Source organism: Gorilla gorilla, chromosome 16 (assembly GCF_029281585.2).
Source record: "Gorilla gorilla gorilla isolate KB3781 chromosome 16, NHGRI_mGorGor1-v2.1_pri, whole genome shotgun sequence".
Taxonomy (NCBI): domain Eukaryota; kingdom Metazoa; phylum Chordata; class Mammalia; order Primates; family Hominidae; genus Gorilla; species Gorilla gorilla.
The window spans coordinates 100,118,722-100,145,393 of record NC_073240.2 but is presented as its reverse complement, the minus strand read 5'-3'; the positions used below and the strand labels follow the sequence as shown (position 1 = coordinate 100,145,393).

The 26,672-nt window shown below is 44.9% G+C and overlaps 1 protein-coding gene across 3 annotated transcripts in view; it reads right to left on the bottom strand.

The window, feature by feature from the left end:
- The window catches only part of IGF1R (insulin like growth factor 1 receptor), a 316,223-nt gene that overhangs the window by 46,603 nt on the left and 242,948 nt on the right, over positions 1-26,672 (bottom strand). For all 3 annotated transcript variants that reach the window (XM_004056810.5, XM_019010887.4, XM_055364071.2), the window contains exons 3-10: positions 26,324-26,636; positions 20,961-21,109; positions 18,268-18,412; positions 8,988-9,202; positions 6,455-6,581; positions 4,610-4,848; positions 1,762-1,929; positions 1,020-1,224 (exon numbers count right to left, since the gene is read on the bottom strand). In XM_004056810.5, coding sequence (XP_004056858.1) covers positions 1,020-1,224; positions 1,762-1,929; positions 4,610-4,848; positions 6,455-6,581; positions 8,988-9,202; positions 18,268-18,412; positions 20,961-21,109; positions 26,324-26,636 — 1,561 coding nt within the window. The remainder of the gene's footprint in view (positions 1-1,019; positions 1,225-1,761; positions 1,930-4,609; positions 4,849-6,454; positions 6,582-8,987; positions 9,203-18,267; positions 18,413-20,960; positions 21,110-26,323; positions 26,637-26,672) is intronic.

Sequence of the window (26,672 nt, the reverse complement as noted above, 5' to 3'; positions counted from 1 at the left end):
CATCACTCCAAATAGAAAACCTATCGATTATGGAATAATTCCCATTCCCCTCCACACTCTATCCCCATCCTCTGGTAAATTCAAATCTACTTTCTGTCACCATACATCTGCCCATTCCATATATTTCACACAACATAAAATCATACACTATCTCTCCTTTTGTGTCTGGCCTTGTTTCACTTGGCATGGTGTCTTCAAGGTTCATCTATGTTGTGACATGGATCAAAATTTCCTCCCTTTTTATGGCTGAATAATATTCCACTGTATGGTTCGAGCCCATTTTATTGAGCCACTCACCTGTTGATGTACACTGGGTTGTTTCCAGATTTGGCTACTATGAACAGTCCTGCTATGAACGTTTACTTTCCTCTGCTTTTGTCCCCACTCCCCAGAAACCAAGACCACAGCACAGGAGCAGAGTCCCTGGGGCAGGGGCTGTGTTGCTTTGAAAGGCAGAGTAACCACGGAATAAACAGCCAATGCAGGCTGTTGCCCTACACTGCTTCCCAAACTTACTTGTAAAGGATGCCTGTGGCACCTGGCTATGTTTTGAAGTCAGGCCCTTTCCAACACAGACTCTGACTTTTTTCCCTCTTGCTTCACTCCTCTTCTATGAGGCTGAGAGAGGCAGTAGAGAGAATTGGGAAGGGCAGAGATGGACCCAAATCCTGGCCTTTCCTCTCACCAGGCAGCAGCTGTCAATACTCTTTGAGTATCCCCTCCCTGCCTCTACCACAGGGTGCCCACCTGCTCTCTGTGGGGGGTTGTGGCTGAGACAGCAGTACCTGTCACACCAGTGGCCCCAGCAACCCAAGCCCTGGTCCCTGTTCCCTTCAGGGCTGACTGGCTTCCGCAGGGACTCACTTCACTGAACCTGTCATCTTTTTCGGCTCCGTCTCAGTGGCTACTGTATTGTACCCCCCAGCTGCTGACTTACACACTACCTGGTGGGGAGAAAGGCAACAGAACCGGCCTGAGCAGTGGGTTTTGCCAACTGAAATTTCACATGAGCTGGGTACCTGGGCACGAAGATGGAGTTGTGCAGGAAATTCTCAAAGACTTTGCGGTATTCAGCCTCCTCCTTCTCGGCCTGCTTCTCGGCTTCAGTTTTGGGGCAGGCGCAGCAAGGCCCTTTCTCCCCACCACACACCTCAGTCTTGGGGTTCTCTGTGACCTCCTCAATGTCGATGGTGCCGTCGGCATACTTCCTGATGGGGATTTTGTCTTCTCGGAAAAGAAAAGCCAAAACAAGAGTGGGAATGAAAGCCGTTATACATGCTTGTAAGGAAAAATAATAGCTCTCAGTACCTTTAATCAAGAAGATAGCTGGTCTTGGCCAGATGTGGTGGCTCAAGGCTATAATCCCAGCACTTTGGGAGGCCGAGGCGGGCAAATCACCTGAGGTTAGGAGTTTCAGACCAGCCTGGGCAACATGGTGAAACCCCGTCTCTACTAAAAATACAAAAATTAGCCAGGCATGGTGGTGCATGCCTGTAATCCCAGCTACTCGGAAGGCTGAGGAATGAGAAATGCTTGAACCTGGGAGGCAGAAATTGCACTGAGCCATGATCGTGCCACTGCACTCCAGCCTGGGCAACAGAGTGAGACTCTGTCTCAAAAAAAAAAAAAAACCAGAAGATAGCTGGTTTCCAATGGAGAACTACACTGTTATCTGATACGTGTAATATTAGGGCTCAGGCACATTACAACCACAGGAATGAACAGTCACACCCTCCGTCCAGGCCGCTGCTGCACCCTTACCTTTGGAGCAGTAATTGTGCCGGTAAAGGTAGCCGTCCTGAGGCTGCCGCTGCCAGCGCACAATGTAGTAACTCAGGTTGCCGTTGGGCAGAGAGGGAGGGTTCCACTTCACGATTAACTGAGAAGAGGAGTTCGATGCTGAAAGAACGTCCAAGGGAATGGAAGGAACTGGAGAGGGGAACAAAGAACATTCTAGAAAATGAAATGAACTTAAGAGTCAGGCTATCAGATACTCTGGCAAGCCAACAGGAAACTGCCAGTTTGACCTGGATAAGAAAATAACAATGAACAATGAAATACAGAGTGAAAAGTGAACCTTATTTTGAAATAGTACTACTTTAAATGCCAACATTTCCCTTTATAATCTATTTCCTCCGGTAATCTCTGTGAAAACAAACATTACTGAGTTGTAAATGGAAAAAGGCTGCGGGGGCACAAGCAGGGTTAGAAGAGACAATATGAAAATCTACAGCTAATTCAAACACCTGGTATTTCTCATTTATTCAACTGCCATTCTCCACAGTGCTGAACTCCGGCAATTTCGACAACTGGTAAAACAGGCTGACTTGGATTTCATCTGAGATTTTGAATCTCTGATAAAAATGTCATGAAGCCAAATGGAAAGAGGAAGTGGAAAGGGGGCTGGAGAGTCTGTGTGTGTGAAGGAGTGTGCGTGCCCATGTCACAGCTGTGTGTAAGAGGGATGGGGGAGAGGCAATGCAAAGAACACAGAAGTCCACCATTTCCACAGGCATCCTTCAGTACAATGACTGAGGCACGACTCTGAAAAGCAGTTTAGAACTGCAAACTCATGGAAGCCTCATTTCGAGCAAAGGACTCTGTCACCAGCAGAATGAATGCCGATTACAGGCAAAGCATAGTTATCTGATCAAGCTTTACTTATACTGACCCCTGAACCGAAACCCAGAGCTGAAGTGTGCATAAAGATCAAATGCATCCCAGAACCACTGAAATCTTGTCCTTATTGGGTCACAAAAAAGCATCAATGTTGATGGTTTTTCCAAAGCGCAGGAGACACCTTCACTGGATATCACTTAAGCAATATGTTTGCCTAAGCCATTTTTAAAACTTGGAAAGGGCGGACAGCTTGAGGGTGCTCCGGGTTATACGATACACACAAGGTTCTGAACATCTTTAAGGGATGATACTTTGGAAAAAGGTTATGACTAATACTGGCGTTTTCAGAGAAAACACAACCACTTGATGCTCAGCCACTTTAGGGTTTCCAAAAATAAGTACTTCAAAAACAAACAGCTCATTCCTAGATACATTCTTACGATAGGTGTCACCAAACAGCAGAGGCAAAGGACCAAGTTCTTGTCTGTCTCTGCTGCGTGTAAGGACAGAGGACAAAACGTAGTGAACTGACTCATTTGTACAGTGCCTGGTTTCCATCTTTGCGGAAAGGAAACAGGTTTCTTGAGAATCTGTCACAATAAGCAGATATTCCTATGTTTCCCAAACACTACAGTGAATTGCTGGGCAGGGGTTACTCCAAATTTTAAGATGAAAAACTTATTCTGTTGCATTGAACCTCTGCTACACCAACCCACACCCAGGATCAGAAGCCTGTGCCAATTTTGTTTTAATAAGCACTTTACCCAGTGACATGACTGTGGCCACTTACAGGGTCATGGAAATGGGGTAGGAGGGGAGGAAGAAGCAGACGTGCACAGCAAAAGGTTTTCCCCACCAGCATTTTCTTCTCACTCTCCTCTCTGCCATTTAAACTGATTTTGTGCTCGCTTATGGGTATTTAAAAACACCTTACCCACTAAAATAATGGCTATTACCAAAGAATGTTTATCAGTGCTATAGAGTGAATGTCTGTGTCTCCTACCAAAATTCACATGTCAAAATCCTAACCCCTAAGGGGATGGAATTAGGAGGCATGGCCTTTGGGAGGTGATTGGGTCATGGGGGTGAAGCCCTCATGAATGGAATCCGGGCCCTTCTATGAGAGGCCCTGGAGAGTGCTCCCGCATCCCTGCCACCATGCAAGGACACAATGAAAAGACAGCCATCTATGAGCCAGGGAGTGGGCCCTCACCAGACACCAAATCTGCCAGCTCCTTGATCTTGCACTTTGTGGCTTCTGGAACTGTGAGAAATACATTTCTATTGCTTATAAGCCACCCAGGCTACACTGTTTTTTTGTGATAGAAGCTCCAATACACTAAAACAATCAGTGTCTTTAAAACTGAAGTGGATTTTCCTATTTCTAAACTGGTTTTTATACACTGGAAACTATTAATGTTTGCTTTTACTGTTTCCAGATCTGGAGTTGAGAAATGAGATGGTTTAGAACCTAAAGATAAAGGAAGGAGGAACCTCATCATCAGTGAATACTTTGAATATCCACAACATACTACATGTGCAGGCTTTCAACTTTTGTTGACCTCTTTGGAACTCTATAGGCTCCAGAATGAAGATGGAAAACCAGTGAGCTACATGAATTAAGTGGAACACAGATCAGCATGGTTTCAGTTCCTGGAGGACTGAACATCAAAATAAACAAGAAACAAGGGCAGCCGAAGACGGCTGTTTCCAGGCTGGGCCTTCCAATGAAACCAGCCCAGCACCCTGGAGGACCTGGGCTCATAGGCATAAAGCAGGAGATGATGGAAGATAGTACCGAGGCCAGAAAATGGCACAGAAGAGCCTAATGTGTCAGCAGTGGGGAAATGAATATGACACAGTATTACCTATTGACAAGAAAGACAACAGGCATAGCTCACTGCTAACCCTACAATGACACCTGGTACAAGCAAGGCCAGTGAGCTTGTGAAGAAGCGTGGATGCTGGGGGCTTGTCTAGGCATAGATACCTGAAGCATTGGTGCGAATGTACAAGATCTCACTCTTGGCCCCACGGATATGGTCGTTCTCCACCATGGTGAGGGTCACAGCCTTGACGTAAACGGCGTACTGAGTCCAGGGCTTCAGCCCATGTAGTAAGATGCCGGGCTCCACGTCCTTGTTGGGCGGGAGGTCCACGTCCACCATGTTCCAGCTGTTGGAGCCGCAGGCGTCCTGCCCATCGTACTCCGTGACATTCTTAAAGGGTCTGAAAGACAATTAAGTTCAGAGAAAGTTCGGGGCTCTGACATCAAAACCCTCAAAAATCTTCCCCAGAGGCCCAGCGTGTCACACTTTCTACAATGGGAGGTCTAAATAAACAAATAATCAATTAGACTTTTATAGAAGAAGAAAGGAAGTGACTGGACTCTGGGCTTCCCCAATCGGGCATTATAGAATTGAATGGTCTGCCTCAGGAAGAGCCACTGCAACAGTTACTGGGATTCAATAGTTACTGCTCCTTAAGAACATATGCAAATACTATTTTTCTCTCTTCTGATTGCAGCATTTTTTCATTATTAAGAAAAAACAAGCATAGTCAGTTAACGCAAATATCAGATATTGAAAGAAGGTAACTGTTGGAGAAAAATGACTTTCCTACAGACAAACAGAAGTAGCTTCTAAAATTCAAATTGCTCATAAACCATTCTGATGTTTAAGCATCTTATAATATTCAAATATTTAGTTTCCAGATTGCCTTAGAAACCAGCATCAAGTCCTCAGTGAAATTACCAGCTGACATTGCCGAAGCATTGGTGTGACTGTCAAAGAGAATACAGTACTTTGCACAGATGCATGGTTGGGTAGATATTTTATATGTATCAGCTAAAAGGGCTGGACAGCTGCTGGCCGCTGGCTTCTGAAACAAACATGAACAAAACACTGTCTGCTGTCATGGGATGGGAGATCATGAGGGGCTCCCCTGTGTAAAAACTCTGAAAGCCTAGTAATCCTAAGTACCCAATTTCTCATTCATAAGACCCCAGCTCTGGCAGGAGGAAAGAGTACAAGATGCTGTCATAAGGTGCCTCTGGTTGCTGCTCTTTGGAAGCCACACATCTGGGAAAGAGAACTATGGGATTAACATGGGACCTGGGTAAGGGGATGGCTAAGTAGACCGGGGTAGCCACCTGGATATAGGAGGCAAAGGAAGGAAGAGGGAGATCAAAGAGGGCTGCAGTCGGGAGGAATAAGCCTCGGCTGCTTAGATGGGTGAATGTCATGTTATCACACAGGAAAAGCTCCCAACACAGTCTAGGAGAAGTCACAAAAGGCTCAAGACATGAAGGTTGTTCTCTCTCCACTTTTCTTCGCTTGTTTGGAAGGCTCATGACCTAGAGCAGAGGGCCACAGCTTGGGAGAGGCACACAGAGAGAGAGACAGGAATAAGATGATACAAAAGAGCCACGTGCCTGCAGGGTGTTCCTGGAGTAGGTCTAGTGGATAAGGAGGCTGAAACGATATTTCAGTGAAGTCCCCCATCATTGTTTATGAGTCTGGACTGACCTAATTCTGGAAAAAAAAAAGCTTTCCCCACTTCGGGTTTATTTTATTCAAACATCTCTAATCACTCACTAAACAATGACAGGCCTCGAGCTAACACTTTCCCAATCATGGCTGTCACTGGCTGTGACTGACATCACAGGGACAGCCTGAGAGGGTGCATGAGGATGAAGTAGGGATGCTTGGTGTGGCTCTCCCTGGGGACTCTGCTGACCCCCTGTATTCAGCCAGCCCATTCAAGGATCAAAAGACTGGCCTCTCCCATTCGTAGCCCTGTCAACAGAATGGCATCACCCAAAGCAGAAACTCACGCTTCCTTGTAGTAAACGGTGAAGCTGATGAGATCCCTGTAGTCAGGGGGCCGGTACCGGTGCCAGGTTATGATGATGCGATTCTTCGACGTGGTGGTGGAGGTGAAATGCAGGACGTCACTTTCACCTGGGGCAAAGAGTACATCCGTGAGTGACAGAGATTCATGTGTCTCTGAAAAGCACCTGTCTTGCTTGGCACTGCTTCCCCCTTCCCCAAAGCTGGCTGTATATGCTAAGTTCCCTTCTGGGCTTCCTCAGTGGCTTTCTCGTTTTCCACTAAGAAATCATACATTTCACTATGCAGAGCTCCAAGGGTTCCATCCTTTGTTTTAGGTCAATCAGTTACACTGGCTACTTGCCCAGGGACTTGGACATGAACTTGGGTTTCCTAACCTGAAAACAAGGGGCGAGCGACTTCAGTGAACGAGGTGAACTTATCTTTCTTCTCCATCCCTAAGATCCTGGCTATGAAAGGGGGCCTGGTAGGGTGAAGGTGAGCCTTTAGGCTGCCCTGAAACTTCTTAGAGAGACGATGACACTTGTTCTGCAGTTGTGGATATCTGCGTGTTCTTGTACAACCACCAAAGACAGGTAAGAGACTACAGGTGTGCCAAAGAAAGGAACTTTTCTTGGTCTAAACTTGGTATCAAACTGGAAGGACACAGGAACTCCTGTGAGGCCTCCAGCTAGGGCTGACAAACAACGGGAGGCTGGATTAAGCACTGACAAGAAGATCTCACTTGGCCAAGCCTAACGTGCTCTATGGGAAGTAGCCTGGCTGGCGGGTATGACAGGGAAGCTGTGCCAAGTGTCTCTCTTATTCCTTGGACCAAATTCAAACTATGATAAGGACCAGGGAAAGACTGATGACTGCCCACCCTCATGGAGACCCAGAGCTCTCTGACGAATTGTCCTTTCGCCCTCTTATCTGCCTGAATCCCACTACACACTCAAGAGGTGAAGCAGAGGCACTGAAGACAGTAAAAGAGCTAAGAAGTCTTTAGGACAAAATGTGCGCAACTGAGATCGGGAAATGTCACAGTTCCTGCTGAAGTGTTATTTAGAGAGGAAACCATGATTTTGCTTTCAAAAGAAAATAAATGGCTACTATGTATTATGATCTGACAGGTCAGACTGGCTGACTCTAAGGAGACAAGCACTCTGAAATACTCTGATACATCCGATTTTACTATGATCTGAACAGGGAGCAAAGCAGGGGCTTTGCAGGGATAGAGTGGGCAGGGGGCGGGAGGTGGCGCTGGTCGTCGGCCTGCTGTTCAGCCCTAGGTCAGTCAGCGTGCTTCCCTCTAAGATTCCCCAGAGCAACAAGTGTCGCCAGGTAAATCCAGACACCAGCAAAACAAGCCAAAGCCAAACACGCATCAGTTCTGATTTGCCTCCCCGCATGTGTGTCTGTGTGCACACACGCACAAATCACCCTTCATCATACAAATTACTTTTTTTTTCTAATACCCTTCCCTTATTAAAAGCCAAAGGTGAAAAGACGATTTACTTTTATAACCCTATCCAGCCAAAGAGAGCCACACCATTCTCAGCAGCCATATTCTACACAGGGTTAGATGAGAAAGGCACTGCTGTATCTCTGATATGAGACCTTAAAGTTTTATAACCAGTACAAGGCTGTAATTATATTGTTCTCCATTTAAAAAGCAATATGAACTCAGGGCTGCAGGCTCACTCCATCTTTTTCATGTTGGGGTGGGAGAAACAAGGCGGCCGAGTGTAAGGGACAGGAAACCTGTGGCCCACAGGGGCTGCGCTTAGGGCAGAGCCCCCTCCACCCCACAGGCCTGTGCTTCCCTTCTGTGAGAGCAGGAGGGTAGAGCTCACAGGGCTGGAGCACACTGGCTCTTCCCTGAAAAATAATCGGACAGGGCATGGTGGCTCACGCCTGTAATCCCAGCACTTTGGGAGGCTGAGGCACGTGGATCATTTGAGGTCAAGAGTTTGAGACCAGCCTGGCCAACATGATGAAATCCCGTCTCTACTAAAAATCCAAAAATTAGCTGGGCATGGTGGTGGGTGTCTGTAATCTCAGCTACTCGGGAGGCTGAGGCATGAGAATCGCTTGAACCGAGGTGGAGGTTACAGTGGGCCAAGATCATGCCAGTGCACCCCAGCCTGGGTGACAGAGTGAGACTCCATCTCAAAAAAAAAAAAAAAAAAAAAGAAAAGAAAAAAGAAAGAGAAATATCTAACTGTGCACCTGTGTATAAAAGGACATTTAACTGTGCATTCTGTAAGCAGCACTTTAAAGTTTGAGAACCTACTTAAAAGTGTTTCACACACTCACAGAGATGTACAGAATTTATAAATATGAATACATCATGTATCTGCCCACTACTGATTATGATGACATATAAGTAGGAGCAAAGTGCTAGTTAAGATGGTCTAGTGGTCCCCCATGTGAAACCAGGAGGGGCTGCAGAGGAAAGCTGCCATCGCACATGGGAGGAAGGTCTGCTGTTATCATGATGGTTGGGCCCACGGTGTTTTGGATGCTGTCACTCACAGGAGGCTCTCTCCCCGTTGTTCCTGGTGTTTATGTCCCCTTTGCTTTGGCGCCCTTTAGTCCCCGTCACTTCCTCCATGCGGTAAATTTCGGAAACACATAATTTGGGATTGAAAGCAAAGTACATTTTCCCTGCTTTGATGGTCAGGTTGCGGTGGTCCCAGTCCCATAGTTGCTGCAAGTTCTGGTTGTCGAGGACGTAGAAGGAGTAATTCCTAGAAGCACAGAAATCGATGTTAGCGCACCTGCCCTTGGCCACAGTCCCCTCTAGCCTGCTGGCCACGTAACACAGGTCCTCTTTGCCACCTGCTCCACAATACATTTCCTTTGTCAATAAGAGGTTTAGTTATTAACACTATAGGAGAACAGACAGTTGCTGTTAACAATGGCAACAACATGATTCAAGGATAACATATCAAAATCGGTAAGATGCTAATTAATTTTATGACCACTATTACCATCAAATAATGCTTCTTGTACCAGAGGATGTTACTAGAATCATTCCCAAGAAATGCCTTTGGTTATTTTTCTCAGCCAAGTATGTACAACGTGCTTGAAAGCAGTCCATGAGAGAACAGACATGCTCTGCTACCCAATCGGAACAGCGTACACTTTGCTCTAAAGTCTCCCATTATCCATGGAAGTAAATCCTGCCCAATCAGCAGCATGATGGGATAGGAGACAGCATGAGACAAGCTTGTGGGGGGTCAACCCTGGGCCTTCTCCCTCCCCCATTCATCTTTCATTCTGAGAAGCCCCAGCTCCAGTCCCTGGAGGTGTGGGGGAGGAGGAAGAGCCACTAACAGGCAGTGCCCTCGGGCCTCTCATCCAGGCAAGAGGACTCGGAGTCCAACACAGTGGTTCTCCAAGTTCAGCGTGCACAAAGCTTGTTTGCAAAGTGCTGGGCCCCACCCCCAGAGCTTCTGATTCAGCTGGGGTGGGCAAAGAATCTGCATTTATCACAAATGCCAGGTGGTGCTGACCCCTGCTGTGGTCCCTGGACCACACATGGAGAACCAGCAATCTAGAAGAGGCTGAGTTCCAGTGAGGTGGTGGAGGACCAAAGCCCACCAAACCAGACGTGGCTTCTGCCCCAAAGGGTGTGCACACGAGTAGCAGATCCAACCAGCACAGAAAGCCGTTCTATCTGGCTACCCAGGTGGCAGGACAAGTCCATCCCTGGAGAGGCAAGAAAGCAGACAGCTATGGCTTGGGTCTAGAGAAAGATCCCCGCAGTGGGCCTTTCTCTCTGGCTTCCCCAGGAAGGCAGCAGACAATGCCAGGGTTGACTTCTGAGTCCTCTGTGCTGATGGGCCTGATCCCCATGGACCGTGAATCCTTCTTCTCCTCTTCCTGCTCTGCTTCTTACTAAGTTTAGGAATCAGTGCAGTACTTTGAGTGACTTCTAGGATCCACTCACAGATCTAATGTATAAACACACAAAGGAGAAAGGACCCCAGCCCTCCCTGCAGAGCCAGCGTAGCCAGGACGAAACAGAATCCCTAAGGCTTCGTCTGCCCTGGAGGCTATGTCCACTGGGGATCTCTCTGCACCTGGTGAGGGTCTTCATTTACACCCAAACCAGGACCTCTAACCAGCTGGTCAATCCTCAGCCTGATTCTCATTTACAGTAAAGCACAAATTATGGTTACAATGCTGCCAAGCAGCCCTGTGACATTTTCCTGAACATTCACAAAGGGAGGTCAGGCCAGGAAGGAGTTCAGAGACTGGGACCCAGGACCAGAAATGCCATTAATGAGCTGCACAGCCATGCGCAGATCCCTTAGTGCTATCTGTAGCCCTGTTTACTCACTCGTAGGACAACAAGTGGAATGCACAGGTGACATCTAAGCTCCCTGTCTACTTTAAGAATGCCCAGAAGGAGTCACAGAGCCACCACAGAATCTGCATCACAAGCCTGAAGCCCAACCCTTTCCTGAGCACTGGGCTCTCTGTCCACACAAGTGCTGGGGGTGGAGGTCGGAGTCCTGCCAGCACAGGGGTGCAGTGAACACACAAGTGAGTCGAAAGACAGAGCCTCTGAAGCTAAGTCAGGCTCCTCACAAGCCCATCTTTAGGCCTCTGGACACATTAGTGGCCACCAAACCGGTAGCAAAAACTTGCAAGTCAACAATTCTTTCCTTTCAGTAAGGGCTCCCTCCTGAACACACAGCTATCCTGGAAAAGCAGCATAAGACATTGTCCAAATGATTCCAGATCTGGTCAATGCAACACAAGGTGTGTTTCCTGGGGAGCAGTGCCAGGATATGGCCCAGTTGGCGCTACTGTTGCTGGGGGTAGACCCCACCCATACCTGCTGTTTCTCACTACCAGGCTGCAGGTGACACTGCTGGAGGTCAGAGGGGCTCCATGCAGTCATACAACGGAAGGAGGGATGGAGTGGAAATGGATGTGTCCTATCATAAGCCCATTCTTGCTCATGGGTTTCTCCAGCTCCAAAGGAGACTGCAGCGATGCACCCCCAAATGTCAGGCTGCTTCCAGGTACCTGAGTTAGATACAGGACAAAATCTCCTTGTTGATGAAGAAACCTCTGGGCTGCCGGTAAGGACCAATTAATCAGGCCAAACTTCCATCTACACCCAGAACCAGGCCTCTTTTCGTAAACTAATTTCACTAGCAGGGAACGGAACCACACCAAAAATACCTTCTGAACAAAACATTCTTCTCCCCCACGGGAGGAAGCATGAATTATAAACCAGGAATTTGACAAATGAATGGCAGGCACACTGAAATTCTGTGTATTTGACTAATCACTTTGAAAAGCAAGATTATCTTTTTACAGTAAACACAAACATTTTTTACAATCATTGAAGAGGCTGGGAGCCAGGATACCAATATCAATAAAACCCAGGCATTATGGAGCCTGTGGAAGCTAAAGAAAAATAAAAATAAAACCCTTGTCAAAATAATAATCAAGCCATTCATGAGCTGCCTGTCAATACCATGCTTGTTTTTCCAGCCACAGCTTGGGGCAAGGCTCCCCGCTAAATTCCTTCCATGATTAGGTGAGAATTAAGAGAAGGTAAAAGGCAGAGACCTGTCTGCACATCTTTAAAATATGCATACGCTAAAGTTATCATTGTTTCCTGAAGAAAAAGATTACTTAAGTAAATTACTCAGTAAATGTGATTTCCTAATTGTTTCTTAGCTTACTGCCTTTACATTCAAAAAATGCTTTTAAAAATTAGGTTTTTTTTTCCCCCTTGAGACAGGGTCTCACTCTGTAATCCAGGTTGAGGTGCAGTGGTGCAACGACAGAGCACTGCAGCCTCAACTTCCCAGGTTCAAGCTACCCTCCTACCTCAGCCTCCCAAGTAGCTGGGACCATAGGTATGCCCCACCATGCTTGGTTAATTTTTCTTTTCTTTTTTTTTTTTTTAAGAGCTGGTATCTCACTATGTTGCCCTGGCTGGTCTCAAACTCCTGGGCTCAAGCAATGCCTTGCCATGGTCTTCCAAAGTGCTGGGATTACAGGTGTGAGCCACCACACCTGACCAGTTACTTATTTTTCTTTAGCTTCCATATGCTCTATGATATCCAGATTTTATTGATATTGGTATCCTGGTTCTCAGCCTTCTCTATGTTGTAAAAAATGTTTGTTTCTACACTTGGGTAGGCCCTATCTCCCAATCTGTAGACCACACAGGATGGGAACAGTTGGTTATCTTCCTGAGGACATCTCTATGTTATCTCTATCGATATTTGAGTGGTGAAGACAGCCCCAGGTACATGGTTCAGAGCACTCCATCTGGGAATCCAAAGGTCAGGTCTGAGCCTCATCTCCAGCATTTACTGAGGAACACCTCTGGGCAAAAGATTTATTCAGCTCTCCCAGGCTGGAGTCTCTCAGCTGCAAACTGGGGGTGTCTTCCTTGCTTTTCTGGCCGAGGCCAGTTGGAACAATTGGATGGGCTAAACATAAAAGGATACTGTGAGCTTTTAATCACCCCACAAAAGTGCAAGATGACCTGTGCTACTCTCTGAAGTGTGAAAGTCCCCTGGAACAAAGTCTCAGAACAGGAAGGTCCTGTGCCCTGATAAATGGAGCTGAACCCAAGGTCTCCAGCCTACAGAGGTAGGAAGGGACAGTTTCCCCATTTTCAGTGCTTGCTGACATACTGAAAACAATTCTGCAATTATACAACCAATCATTCCAGTTCCTTTCTTCGAGGAGAAAACTGCCTCTTCACGGCTGTCTCTAGGGGGCATCAGAACCCAGGACACAGGCTGTCATCAGCAACAGAGCCATCTGCAACTGATAAGAGTATTTGGCCTTTTTTGCCTTTCTGCAGATGCTCCCACCAATCCATCTGCAAACGGGCTGGTTTATATCATGTCCACTCTCCCCCAAATCCAATATTTACATCAACCTTAAGGGTTCAGCAAGGGTGGATATGTCTATCTAGGTGGAACCAGGCACCATACAGATATTCAGAAAATGTTTCCTCTTTGTTTTTTTAGGTGTTTCTTAAAAATAGCTTTACTTCTGAAGTATAACCTGCCTATCAAATATTCACCCATCAGGCCGGGCACGGTGGCTCACACCTGTAATCCCAGCACTTTCAGAGGCCGAGGCAGGCAGATCACGAGGTCAGAAGATCGCGACCATCCTGGCTAACATGGTGAAACCCTGTCTCTACTAAAAATATAAAAAAATTAGCTGGGCGTGGTGGTGGGCGCCTATAGTCCCAGCTACTCGGGAGGCTGAGGCAGAGGAATGGTGTGAACCTGGAGGCAGAGCTTGCAGTGAGCCGAGATAGCGCCACTGCACTGCAGCCTGGGTGACAGAGCGAGACTCCATCTAAAAAAAAAAAAAAAAAAAATTCACCCATCATTCCATGAGCTTCCGTAAATTTACACAACCGTCCAACCATCACCACTACTCAGTTCCAGAACATTTCCATCATCCAAGAGTTCCCTCATTCCCATTGGTGGTCAATCTCCACCTCTTCCTTGCAGCCATCCCTGGTCTGCTTTCTGTCTCTATAGTTTTGCCTTTTCTGCAAATTACATACGAATGAGTCATATAATATGTAGTCTTTTGTGTCTGGATTTTTTCTTTTCACTTAGCCTAATGTTTTAGAGGTTCACCCATGTTGTAACATGTGTCATACTTCACGTCTTTTTATTGTTGAGTAGTCAGTTGTCCTTTGTGCCACATTTCATTTATGCATTTATCTTTCTATCCACTCATCTGCTGATGAACATCTGAATGGTTTCCAGTGGGTCTTTCTTTTGGGCTGGGGGTCGGGGGAGTCCCGGGAGGCTATTATGAGTAATACTGCTACCAACGTTCATACACAAGTCTTGTGTGGGCATGTTTTCATTTCTCTTGGGTGGATCCTGGAATTGCTAGGTCACAGGGTTGAGTGTATATTTTCCAAAAGTCCCAGGGAAATGTGAAAAAGCGGCCATGTTTCAGCCTAACCTTAGAGCTCCAAGAAGGTATTAGAAAGCACTGCGTGTTGCAAAGTCAAGTGGCAGGAACAAAAGCATAGAAACGCCTATCCGCGAATTTCAATTCTTTTAACTCACCACCCTCCATCTACTTTTTCCTTCTTCTTTTCAAGGCAACAATCCTTGTTGGCACCAAAGAATGTGAAATTTTAACTCCTTATTTATCTGATGCCATCAGGAAACAAGGTTGTCCAAACAAGGGGATTTTCCAGATAGTGAAAACATTCTCTTACTCAAGAGCTTAAAAATTAGCTATTTTATAAAAACTGTGTACATGTGGATTACAAAACCTGTTTCCTTTGTAAACAGCAGAGCGGTCTTGATTTTCTTAATGTCTAAGGTCATTACTCTAGAAATACACCCTATGGTGTCCTTGAAGAAACCATGGCTATGGCTTTTGTAACTGGGTTACAAAATCAGCTCACACTGAGTGCGATATAAAAGTCAACAGGCTCTGAGTGAGGAATAAGAGCTCTACTCTAGGTAAAATGCTTGAATTTTCTGTTCTGGATGGCTCAGGAGACTTTTTGAGGGGGATCTCAGTGACATTTTGGAAAGCCAAGGTTGTCAGAGTTGAAGGATCTCTGTACCTTGAATTGTTCTGTTCTCCATCAAAAACAAAAGGCTACAGAACAGAACTTTCATCCTATTGAACCAAATGGAAACATTTAGGTTATCACTGGCTATAAAAGAAGTTCAAGAAGGCCGGGCGTGGTGGCTCAAGCCTGTAATCCCAGCACATTGGGAGGCTGAGGCGGGCGGATCACAAGGTCAGGAGTTTGAGACCAGCCTGAACAACACGGTGAAAGTCCGTCTCTACTAAAAGTACAAAAATAAGCCAGGCGTGGTGGTGCGTGCCAGTAATCCCAGCTATTCAGGAGGCTGAGGCAGGAGAATCGCTTGAACCCAGGAGGCAGAGGTTGCAGTGAGCCGAGACAGCGCCACTACACCACAGCCTGGGTGACACAGCAAGATTCCATCTCAAAAAAAAAAAAAAAAGTTCAAGAAAATAGTGTGACACGTGTTACCAACATGGGTGAACCTCTAAAACATCAGGCAGCAGTGTGAGGGGAAAACATTTAGGAAAAAAACCCGTCAAAGTGCTTTGTGATATGCACACGGGAAGAAATGAAGGCATAAAGCAGTGGTTTCCAATCTTTGCTGCCTGCTGAAGTGCCTAGGGATCTTTAGACAAGCACTGATTCCTGGATCCTAACCCCAAATGCTCCTATTGAATTGGGGTGGGGGTGCAACTTGGACATCAGGATTTCTCAACTCCACCCCTGCCCCCACCCCCAATGATTCCATAATGTGTAGCAAAGTTTGAGAAACACTGGGATAAAAGCTATCTTGGCTTAAACCAAAAAGCACACCGAAAAAAAAATTTCAGACAGCTCTGCTAACACTCCTCTATTCAAAAGCCTTGAATACGTTCCATGGTCTTCCTAAATTATAACCCTTTATACCTGCGTGCAAAACATCTTACGTAACTCTAGTACCACCCACCTCTCCAGTGTTAGTTGCCCAACAGGCCCCAGGATGCCCCAGCTCGTTGCCTTTGCTCCTGCCACCCTACCTTGAATTGCCTTTCTTCACTTCAATCCTCTGCTTTCCCCAAGTTTTTCCCGAAAGCCTTCAAGGCCCATCTCAAATGCCACCTCTTGTCAGAAGCCTGTCTGATCTTCTCAGGTATCTGGCTCTTCTCCATGCCTAGGGCACATTTCTTTCTTTCCCTTGTATCACTGTGCGAGTTCTGCTTTGCACTGCTGATGTTTATCTGACTATCGTATCCTGTCCTTCTCTTTCTCGCTCTGACTCTTCTCTTCTTGCAGAAGTGAGGGCAGCTAGTGAAGGGGCCAGACCTAACTCTGTCCCTGAGTCTAAGGAGAAATGAACAGCTGAGGTGTTGCTAGCGGTCTCAACACCTGAAGCAAACAGAGCTCTTGGGGAGCTCATCATCGTGAGGATGGGCTATACCTTTGTGGTCATGGGCCAGGAAGACAGGGTGAGAGAAAACTTCCCATCGGGAGGTGAAAGATTCTTAAGAGCCCAAGCTCAAGAGACAGCCTCTTAGAAGCTGCACGCAGGAATGAAAGGCTGGAGCCAGCATCCTTGGAGCTGCAGGACTACTGGGGAGCAGCAGCAGCAGGGAAAACCCAAGGCCCACTTGCCCTCCCCCACATATAAAATGGTAAGAGCAGGCCAGGGGCCCAGGCTTACCTGGAAAGCCTCCCAAACACCTGAGCACGCAACCTTAAAAAGATTTTGCTGATGCTTCAGGTTTTATGCAAGTTTCAGATAATGAGAAAGGCATCATAAATATTCTTGCAAATAAAAATCAGGCTTTAATTTCTAACTACACTTAAGTGCACAATACTTAGTTAACACTCCATGAAAAGGTAACCACATAGTAATTCCTAATAGAAATTAATTAAACTCTCCTCTCAGCATTCACCTCTATGTCTATCATTTGCTTAGTCTAGAAAAAAAAAGGTATATCATTAAGCAACAAGAAAATTTGACAGCTACTGATCTGCTGAAGAAGAGCTCACAGACACCCGAGATTCCAGAAACACAAACCTACTTAGAAAAAAAAAAAAATAGCGGAGAAAAAATTCATTTTAAAATTTAATACAACAAACAATAATCATCACCTTAAACTGGTAGGGCCTCAGCTTGCCAGGTAAGTGACTGAGGAGTCTGGGGCTGGGTGCAGCGGCAGCCTCCTTCGATTTGCAATGAGAAATAAGTTTTTTAAGGATTGGTGTTCCCCAGTGGGGAGGACACTGTGCTTTTCAAGGATGGAATGAAGAGCTGCCCGCTCTCGTTAGCTCTATCAGATGATGGAATTTTAAGAATTTAAGACTGACCAAGAGTTAGTCTGAGAAAAACAGGGAGGCTGTAAAGAAACCCTTATGCAGTAACTTTATCCAGTTGGGGCAGATAAATCAGCAAAGACAACCTTTCCCATGACCTTCTCGCCTCTTCTTTTCCTAAATTATTTTCCCAAATTCTCTTTAGAAGGAATTCACTCTTTAATTGATAACTCCTTTTATTTTGAAGCATTCACTTAAAGCCTGGCAAGAGTCGTATTTAAAAGGGAGAGTTTAAAGAGTAAAGTACATATGCAAAGGTACACATAGGTTGACGGCTGGAAAGCAATTGTGCATGCAATAAGCACTGGCTTTTCTCCTCCAGTGAAAAGCCCACGGTTATTTTAAAACCCCTATCAGAAAGCAGGCCTGTGCCAAGGCAAAAACTCTATCAATAGTGCAAATCCTGTAAACTAATCAATAAAAACAATCTCGTGAATCCGGGTTTCTTTCTAACAAAACGAACCGCCCATGCTCCTCCGATGCTCTCACTTCCAATATCTTAAAAGATGGAGCAGTTGTGCGTAGTAGAGTACAGCATCCTGAGGCAGATGAGGGTCGCACGAACAATGATTTCACAGGGAGGTGAGCACTCCAGACCAACTGCTGTCACTCTTGGCAGAAAAGCCCTAAGTGCACCCCTGTCTGCCGTCTCACTGGTCACAGTCAGACACGCAACCCTTGACTGATGAGGCAAAATCCAGTAAGGGTGAAAACATCTCTGTTTTCCAAAACAGCAACCTCCTAAGAATGGAGAATCATGACTCTACCCAAGACCTACTAGAGCAGCACAGGCAATACTGCGGCTTCCTCCTTTCTTCTATTTAAAAAGGCAGGGAGGGCTCTTACCTCAGCAACACAGTTTTATAAGCACGCTGCTTATTTTGTAATAGGAGAACGTCAGCTCATGAAATTTGGGGCACTTACCCTTCTAGCTGCTCCTCTCCTAAGATGAGGCGAAGGTTTTTTAGGAAGGACAAGGAGACCAAGGCATGAGAATGGCGGATCTTCACGTAGCCCGTCACCACCTCGATGAGCCCCATGAAGTTCTCCAGTTCTGAAGCAATGTTATCTACATTGAAAGGGGATTGTGTCACTGTGTGCTCACTTGGTGTAAGGGTGACATACTTGGATTCTTACAAACATAAGTGAGAACAATTCAACGGCAGGTGCCCCCTGAGATGCTCCCAGCACAGGACTGGCCGCTCCCTGACAAAAACACACTTCCCTGGCTTGACTCTCAACAACGACTCCTGGAACGAGGCCTCCCAGGCAGGGGAAGCCAAGTTTCTAGGAGGCTGGGGGGTACTGCAGCTCCCAAGCTGATTAACAAAATATAACATCATAAATACCAGACTGCCAATTAGCTAAGGCTGACGAATGTAGGGAACGTCTTTTAATATGCTCTGTCAACAGACAGTATGGCCTCCACAGTACAAGGGCATGACTAAATCAACATTTTCTCCATCTCATTAGGAACTGCCTTTGCTGCCTTTCTAATTCCTAAGATACAGGGATCTATATTTAAAGGTTCCATTTTACTAAGACTAGAAGAAAATATACCAAAATGTTAACAATGGCTATCTATGAGGGATTTTTAAAAATTCATTTCTGCACTGCTAAGTTTTCTATAATATTTATGTATTGCTTTTATAACTAGAAAATAGTTGGAAAAATAGTTGCTAATAAAGATGTACAAACACAATATGCAAACAACAGGTTTCATCTTGTTTAGTCTACCTCTTTCTCATAGTAAATAAAAACCAATTTTCAGTTCAACTAATGCTAAAATTATAATAAACACTATAATGAACTGGGTGTGTTTCAATTAATGGGACTTTACTGTGTATAATTTATGAAGACATATTTAATAAAACACTCTATTTTGCTTTGAGTTGATACAAATAAAATAATAAGGGTACTAAAGGATAAAGCCCTACATCTAATTTAATTTAATAGCTTTCCAAGAAAAATTAAAGGGAAATTCAAGTTGGAAAGATGAGAGGTTGCGTGTAGTTGATGTTTTAAGGAAGAGATCCTGAATTTTAAACGTGGGGCAGGAAGCATGCCTTAGTCAAGATCAGGAAATTTCCCCTCTAATGAGATGTCCCATCATCCTAAATCCAATCTATTTCCTGCAATGGACATAAACCGGAAGACACATTTCATCATCATGCATCAATATGTACCAATTCCTTCATAAATGATACTTCTCCATGGGTTTAATTCAAAGATTAAATTTTTATCTTCAGGACAGGAAGATAAAAAAGTTTAGGCACTCAAAAGGTTATGTTCTAGGGATAAGCAAATTAAACGTAAATGAGGAAATGCAGACACAGCCAAAAGAATTAAACTTCAGAAGTACCATGAGAGTAGGCAAGCCCTAGTTGTGGGGAACAGAGTTATCTCCATCACGGAGGGCTGGGAGTGGGTGTATTGTGAACAGCAACAAGGGATATCAACGAATTCAGAAGAACTAAGCACAAACTTGTTTCTGTCCTTTCTAAACCTTAAGAATACAGTTTACTCATTTAACAAATATTAAGGAAAACACATTCTCAAAATATATTATTTTTCCTCTCAAACTGTAAAAAAAAAAAATTCTTCATAAAAGGATTTCCCCCCAAAATTCCTTTCAACTTCAAAGCCTTTTTACGATATTTATTCTAGCTTATAAAACTATCAGTACCTTGACCAACTGGTCCCAGTGGCAGAGAATTTAAGGCACCATTACTAGAAGCCCTTGGCAATGAAAAATCAGAAGTGAAAAGATGTTTAAAATTATCCAGACATGGTAGTGTGTGCCTGTAGTCCCAGCAACGTGGGAGGCTGAGCAGAAGGATTGTTTGAGACTAGGAGTTCCAGGTTACAGTGAGCTATGATTATGCCATTGCACTCCAGCCTGGGTGATACAGTGAGACCCTGACTCAAAACAAAACCAAAAAACAAACACACAAAAAACCAAAGAAGTGAAGAGATCATAGGCTAAGTCAGTGGGAAATCCTTTGCACAAATCCAACTTAGAAGCAACTTACCAGGAATGCCACCTACTGCAAATAAAGGTCATTGTACAGGGGTGAGACCTAAACTTTATGTACACAATGACACACACTTGTATCCTTTTGTCTCTCACAAGTAAATTTGGAAATCCAACATTCTTTTGGACTTCATAAAATTGTAACGTGATATCACTAAACTTCCCTTTGCTCAGTCTTCTCAGTAAATTCAAGTAACCAAAACTCTTTAGACTTGAAAGATGTGTGGATTTGGCTACAGCTGCAGTGTCTGCTGAGTCACACGTCTGATCCAATGGTCTCTTCTGGGGTTTGTATGTGTCAGGGCTTGCCTCTCCTACGCAAGATGTGACTAACAAAAAGATGGGCGATGACCCTCTTTACAGGAATAAATGACATGCCAATGGCTAAAAGACAGATTGCCTTTCAATCTGTTTTTTATCTTTCAGGGAAACTCAAAGAAGAGACGTCATGCATGAGGCTTACACACCATGTTGTTTATCTAAGCCCATATTTTAGTGGTGACTCAGGGACGGGAGCATGAAAAGCATCAACAAAAGAAAACCATGAGATCTAGCCGTTTTTCCAGGGGGATGGAATACTTACTCCCCCGTCGGATGTTAATGAGCAAATTGCCCTTGAAGATGGTGCATCCTTGGAGCATCTGAGCAGAAGTAACAGAATCAATAGTCTTTGTTTTCTTTTCTTCCTCACAGACCTTGGGGCAAGGACCTTCACAAGGGATGCAGTACATGCTGTTGAAGAAGAAAAAAAAAATCAAACACACACATAATTGAGTCTGTCTTCTTGCATTAAAAAAACCATAAGGATATGCTTTTCATTGTTATTACAGCATGCATTAGAAAAAGCAACTGTTTTGAAGTGTTCATGTGGTCACATGGTATCTCACCCCCAAGCCCACCCAAGATAAGCCACTCACATTGCAAGCAAAAGGAGAAAGAGCCTACAAAGGAAGAGCGTGTTGCTTGCTTCCAGACAAAATACATGATGCATCCTCAAGGCATTTGTGTATCATAGGCTGTTGACTGGTGAGCCAGCTGGTTCCATGGGGGAGAGACAGTGTTGCAGAAAGGAAGCTCTGGGGGTTCTGGAGGAAAACAGAGCTGCTTTCTGATACTGTGACCCTGGCCTGTGTACCTGGAGGAGTAGCTAGGAGAGAAGACAGGGACAGCAAAGGGAGTGCAGTGTCTCTGCCTAACAGTAGTCTAGCTCCTGCAGTCAGTGTTTTGGCAAAGCCCAGTGAGGGATACCAAAAGGCATGTGGTATAGCACAGATCCATTATTTTCTTGCTAAAGCACAACTGAAATTGTTTCTTGACAGTGTTTTGCAGAAACTTGTAAATTGATCCAAATGTTGCTTTTGCTGCATACACAATAAAAGCAAGGGGTTTCCATTACTTTGTAATGAGCTCTTGTTTCAAATACTATCCTGAACATGCCACGAACCACCAAGAGTCAGGGACAAGTAAGACTGGCACTTTTCCTGCTTACCTACCATTATTTAGGAAATAGCAGACAAAATGCTAACCCAGCAGCTGAACCTTTGGGATCTACAGTTATATACAGAACAAGGGTCAGAAAGTTGGACTGATTTCCAAACAAGACAAATAATACGACCTTATGCAATGTGTGTGTAATAGGATGGTAAGTTGGGGAGCCATTATATGTACATTATTGTTCTTAAATAATCTCTCAAATTTTGTGAAGTAAAAACATTCAAGAAAAACAGTGTAAATTATAGCTCTTTTTATTAATGTCCCTTCCCCCTACCCATGAAGGTTATTTTGTATCTAAGACAAAGATGCAGGGTTCTGTTTTGTTTAAAAGCTAACAGGTAAACAAAACTTCTCTGGTATTTTCCTATTGTGTGTTTGGGAGAATGGGGGTCACGGCTTCCCCAAGGGTCCTACAGGAACTGGACCCACCCACAGATGGGAAGAGTCCTTCCTCTACCATTGCACTCAATATTCTCATTTCCACCCTGGGTAGAGGCTTCCTTCAGCACTTTTTTACTTGGCCTTCTGTTGTTTCTAATTTATCTACATACCCTATAAACTTTCCATTAAAAAAAACCATTTTATTTTAAAATAATTATAGAGTCACAAAAAGCTGCAAAGATTTACGACAAAGTTACAGAGAGATCCCACACAGCCTTCATCCAACTTCCTCCAATGTTTACTACATCTTACATGATATAAGTATCAAACCTGGAAATTAACTGTGTGTGTGTGTCTGTGGTGCTGTGTCACTGATCACTTGTGTAGATTTGTGTAATCACAACTACAATCAAGATACAGAACTGTTCCGTCACCACCAAGCTCTCCCTAATGCCACCTGTTCATACTCACTGCCCTGCCCAATCTAGTCCCCAATGTCCCTAACACCTGGCAACCACTAATCTGTTTTCCATGTCTACAATGTCTTTTTTTTTTTTTTTTTTTTTTTGAGACAGGGTCTCACTGTCGCCCAGGCTACAGTGCAGCGGCATGATCTCAGCTCACTGCAACCTCCACCTCCTGGGTTCAAGTGATTCTCCTGCCTCAGCCTCCTGAGTAGCTGGAATTGCAGGCACCCATCACCACGCCAGGCTAATTTTTGTATTTTTAGTAGAGATGGGGTTTCACCATGTTGGTCTCCTGACCTCAAGCAATCTGCCTGCCTCAGCCTCCCAAGGTGCTGAGATAGGTATGAGCCACTGTGTCTGGCCAAACTTTGTACTTTTAGTAGAGACACGGTTTCACCATATTGGCCAGGCTGGTCTCAAACTCTTGACCTCAGGTGATCCACCCGCCTCAGCCTCCCAAGGTGCTGAGATAGGTATGAGCCACTGTGTCTGGCCAAACTTTGTACTTTTAGTAGAGACACGGTTTCACCATATTGGCCAGGCTGGTCTCAAACTCTTGACCTCAGGTGATCCACCCACCTCAGCCTCCCAAAGTGCTGGGATCACAGGCGTGAGCCACCGTGCCTGGCTATAATCTGTCATTTTGAGGATGTTGCATAAATGGAATTATACAGTATGTGATCTTTTGAGGTTGGCTTTTTCACAGAGCATAATGTCCCTGAGATCCATCCAAGTAGTGTACTTCAATGGTTTGTTCCTTTTTATTGCTGAGTAATAATATTCCATGGTGTGGATGTCCCACAGTTTAACTAACTACCTATCATAGGACATCTGAGTAATTTCCAATTTGGGGTTATTACAAATAAAGCTGCTATGGACGATGGTGTACATATTTTTGTGTTGACATAAATTTCATTTCTCTGTGATAAATATCCAGGGTTACAACTGCTGGGTTGTAACATAAGTGTATGTTTAGTTTCTCTCCATCTTTCACTCAAATAGAAAAATCTGAAGCTGGGTACAGTGGCTCACATCTGTAATCCCAGCACTCTGGGAGGCTGAGGCAGGAGGATCACTTGAGCCCAGGAGTTTGAGGCTGCAGTGAGCTATGATTGTGCCACTGCACTCCAGCCTGGGTGACACAGCCAGAGTCTATCAAAGAGAAAAGAAAAGAAAAAAAAAATGGAACCAATCATCTTTGGTAAAAAGTCTAGGAGTCATCAAGCACTTAAAAAATGTTTTTCTAAGGAAATGTTTTGATAACATGTTTATAGATTAAGCTTCCTCAAATCCATTATGTATAGAGAAGGTATAAACAAGATGAAAAAAATAAATATTTCAAAGTAATTGTTAAATAAGCCTCAAAGGCTGAGAGAAGGGAATTTATTATTCTTTATGGTGTTTTATTTTTAAACAAAAAGGTAGATGTACAGTTTTTAACGGACTGTAAGAATGAATAGGGGAAATAATGGCTCAATTCTCTGAAGAGTGCACTAGAGCAGGAGAAACAACACTGTCAAATGGACAGCATTCCCACTTTGCCACAACTCTGGTGGCTGCAGAATGACTGAAGGCCTCCAAATGTCATTAAGAAAATGTATTCACAAAACAAAGACGATAGCACACTGAGTTCATGGACAAGCTACCACTCCCCTAACCCCACCCCAAGGAGGAAGGTGACGTCTGAATAGTGTCTGAGCCTCAACTTGGTTCCAGGCACTGCCCCTGGGCCCAAGGTGTGCACCAGTAAAAGCCCTTTTACACTCAAAGGCTGCCAACAAAATGTGAGTACAATGTGGTAGACTGATTTTGGATGTAATATGTATCCTCTACAGCTCATTGAAGTCCTTGGCCTATTTATCATTTTAAAGTATTCAGAGTAATTTTCTTCTTCTTGTTACTATCCTAACGGTTATACAAATTATAAGAGGCAGAAAGTTGCTCTACATCTAATACTATAAAAGAATGTATTATCTTTGATTTGAAGGTAAGCCTACAGTAGAAGTTGCGTCTCCAAATAATACACTAGAAAAAGAATCCCCTTTATAAACACTTCTTCAATGTACATCATAAACTGCAGCAAAAATTATATTTAAAATTAACACCTACTTTTCTAACGATATTTTTATATTTGTAGAATAGATTTTGACAGACTCAGAAAGACAGGTCCCCTGGTGCTAATCATGAAGGAGGCATTTAGTCCACTAAAACAGAACTTTCCAGAAGTTCTTTTTTTTGAGACAGGGTCTCTATTGCCCGTGCTGGAGTGCAGTGAGGCGATTCTGGCTTATTTCGGCCTTGACCTCAAGGGCTCAGGTGATCCTCCCACTTGCAACTCCCAAGGAGCTGAGACTACAGGTGTGTGCCACCACGCCAAACTAATTTTTTTTTAATCTTTTGTACAGATGGGGTTTGCATGTTGCCCAGGCTGGTCTTGAACCCATGGGCTCAAGGGATCTGCCCACCTTGGCCTCCCAAAGTGTTGGGATTACAGGCGTGAGCCCCTAAAAGTTCTTTACTCTGCTCCAGGAAAGGGAACAGCAACCCCAAATCTCCAATCTTCTTTTGCTTTCAAAGTTATAGTTATCACATTTTTAAACAATGCTAACATCTTATTTTCAAAAGCATAAACCGATGACAAATTTATAGAAGTCCAGTTGACATGTACAAAAGGGCATATGGCATTTGTTATAACGAACTTTTTTTTTTTTTTTGGAGACAGAGTGAGACTCTGTCTCCCAGGATGGAATGAAGTAGTGTGATCTTGGCTCACTGCAACCTCCGCCTCCCAGGTTCAAGCAATTCTCCTGCCTCGGAGTAGCTAGGACTACAGGTGCTAATTTTTGTATTTTTAGTAGAGACAGGGTTTCATCACGTTGGCCATGCTGGTCTCAAACTCTGACCTCAAGTGATCCAAGCACCTCAGCCTCCCAAAGTATTGGGATTACAGGTGTGAGCCACGTGCCCGGCCATAAGGAACTTCTTTGCTTCCCAAGTGAAGTCTCAAAGTTCAGGAAGGAAAATGAAGGGCACGATGAGCACTGAGGGAGGGTCAAGGTAGAGGGGGATGAGAGGAAGGAAGTGTTGATGGAAAAATGTCGCTTATTTTAAGCTACTGCTTACTCTGAGGTGCTGCTAGCTCTTGCACTAAGATGTTTAGGTCTGCTTGCTGATCTCAAGGATGGTGGTGGGGGCTTAGCATGTCTTTTCTTTTGCACTTCCAAAGCCTCACCTGGCTAGCAGCACCCAGACTAGGAAAATCCAAAACTACAATCCCCTGTCTCTTAGATTGCAGCTTGGCAAGTACCCAGAGAGACCATGAACTCTGGGTATCGAAACCAGCAAGCAAGTACTTAATTTCAAATGGCCAGGCAGTATGCACTTAAAATATAAAACAAACTGGTGAGGGGGGCAGTAAGCCATGCCAATTGTTCCTAGAATCTCACCAAACATTTAAGGTAAGCCAGCCCTCTCAAAATGACCCACCTCAGTGAACTTCCTGAGGGCTGCACCCGGCTGAAACAACCGACAGAGTCTACCTTTGTGTGCTAGGGTGGCGGGTGAGGTGGGGCGGGTAGTGACCACACGTGTGGCCGCGACTGACCTCTGGCTGCCGTTGCGGATGAAGCCCGAGGGGCACTCCTGCATGCACTCGCCGTCGTGGATCACAAACCCCTCGGAGTCGCTGCTTTCGGCGCTGAGGATGTTGGCGCAGAAGTCACGGTCCACACAGCGCCAGCCCTCAAACCTGTAGGTGTTGGGCGGGCAGGCAGGCACACAGACACCGGCATAGTAGTAGTGGCGGCAAGCTACACAGGCCGTGTCGTTGTCAGGCGCGCTGCAGCTGCCCAGGCACTCGGGGTGGCAGCACTCGTTGTTCTCGGTGCACGCCCGCTTCCCACACGTGCTCGGGCACACTGTGGAGAGAGAGGAGAGACGGAGATGAGACCGGG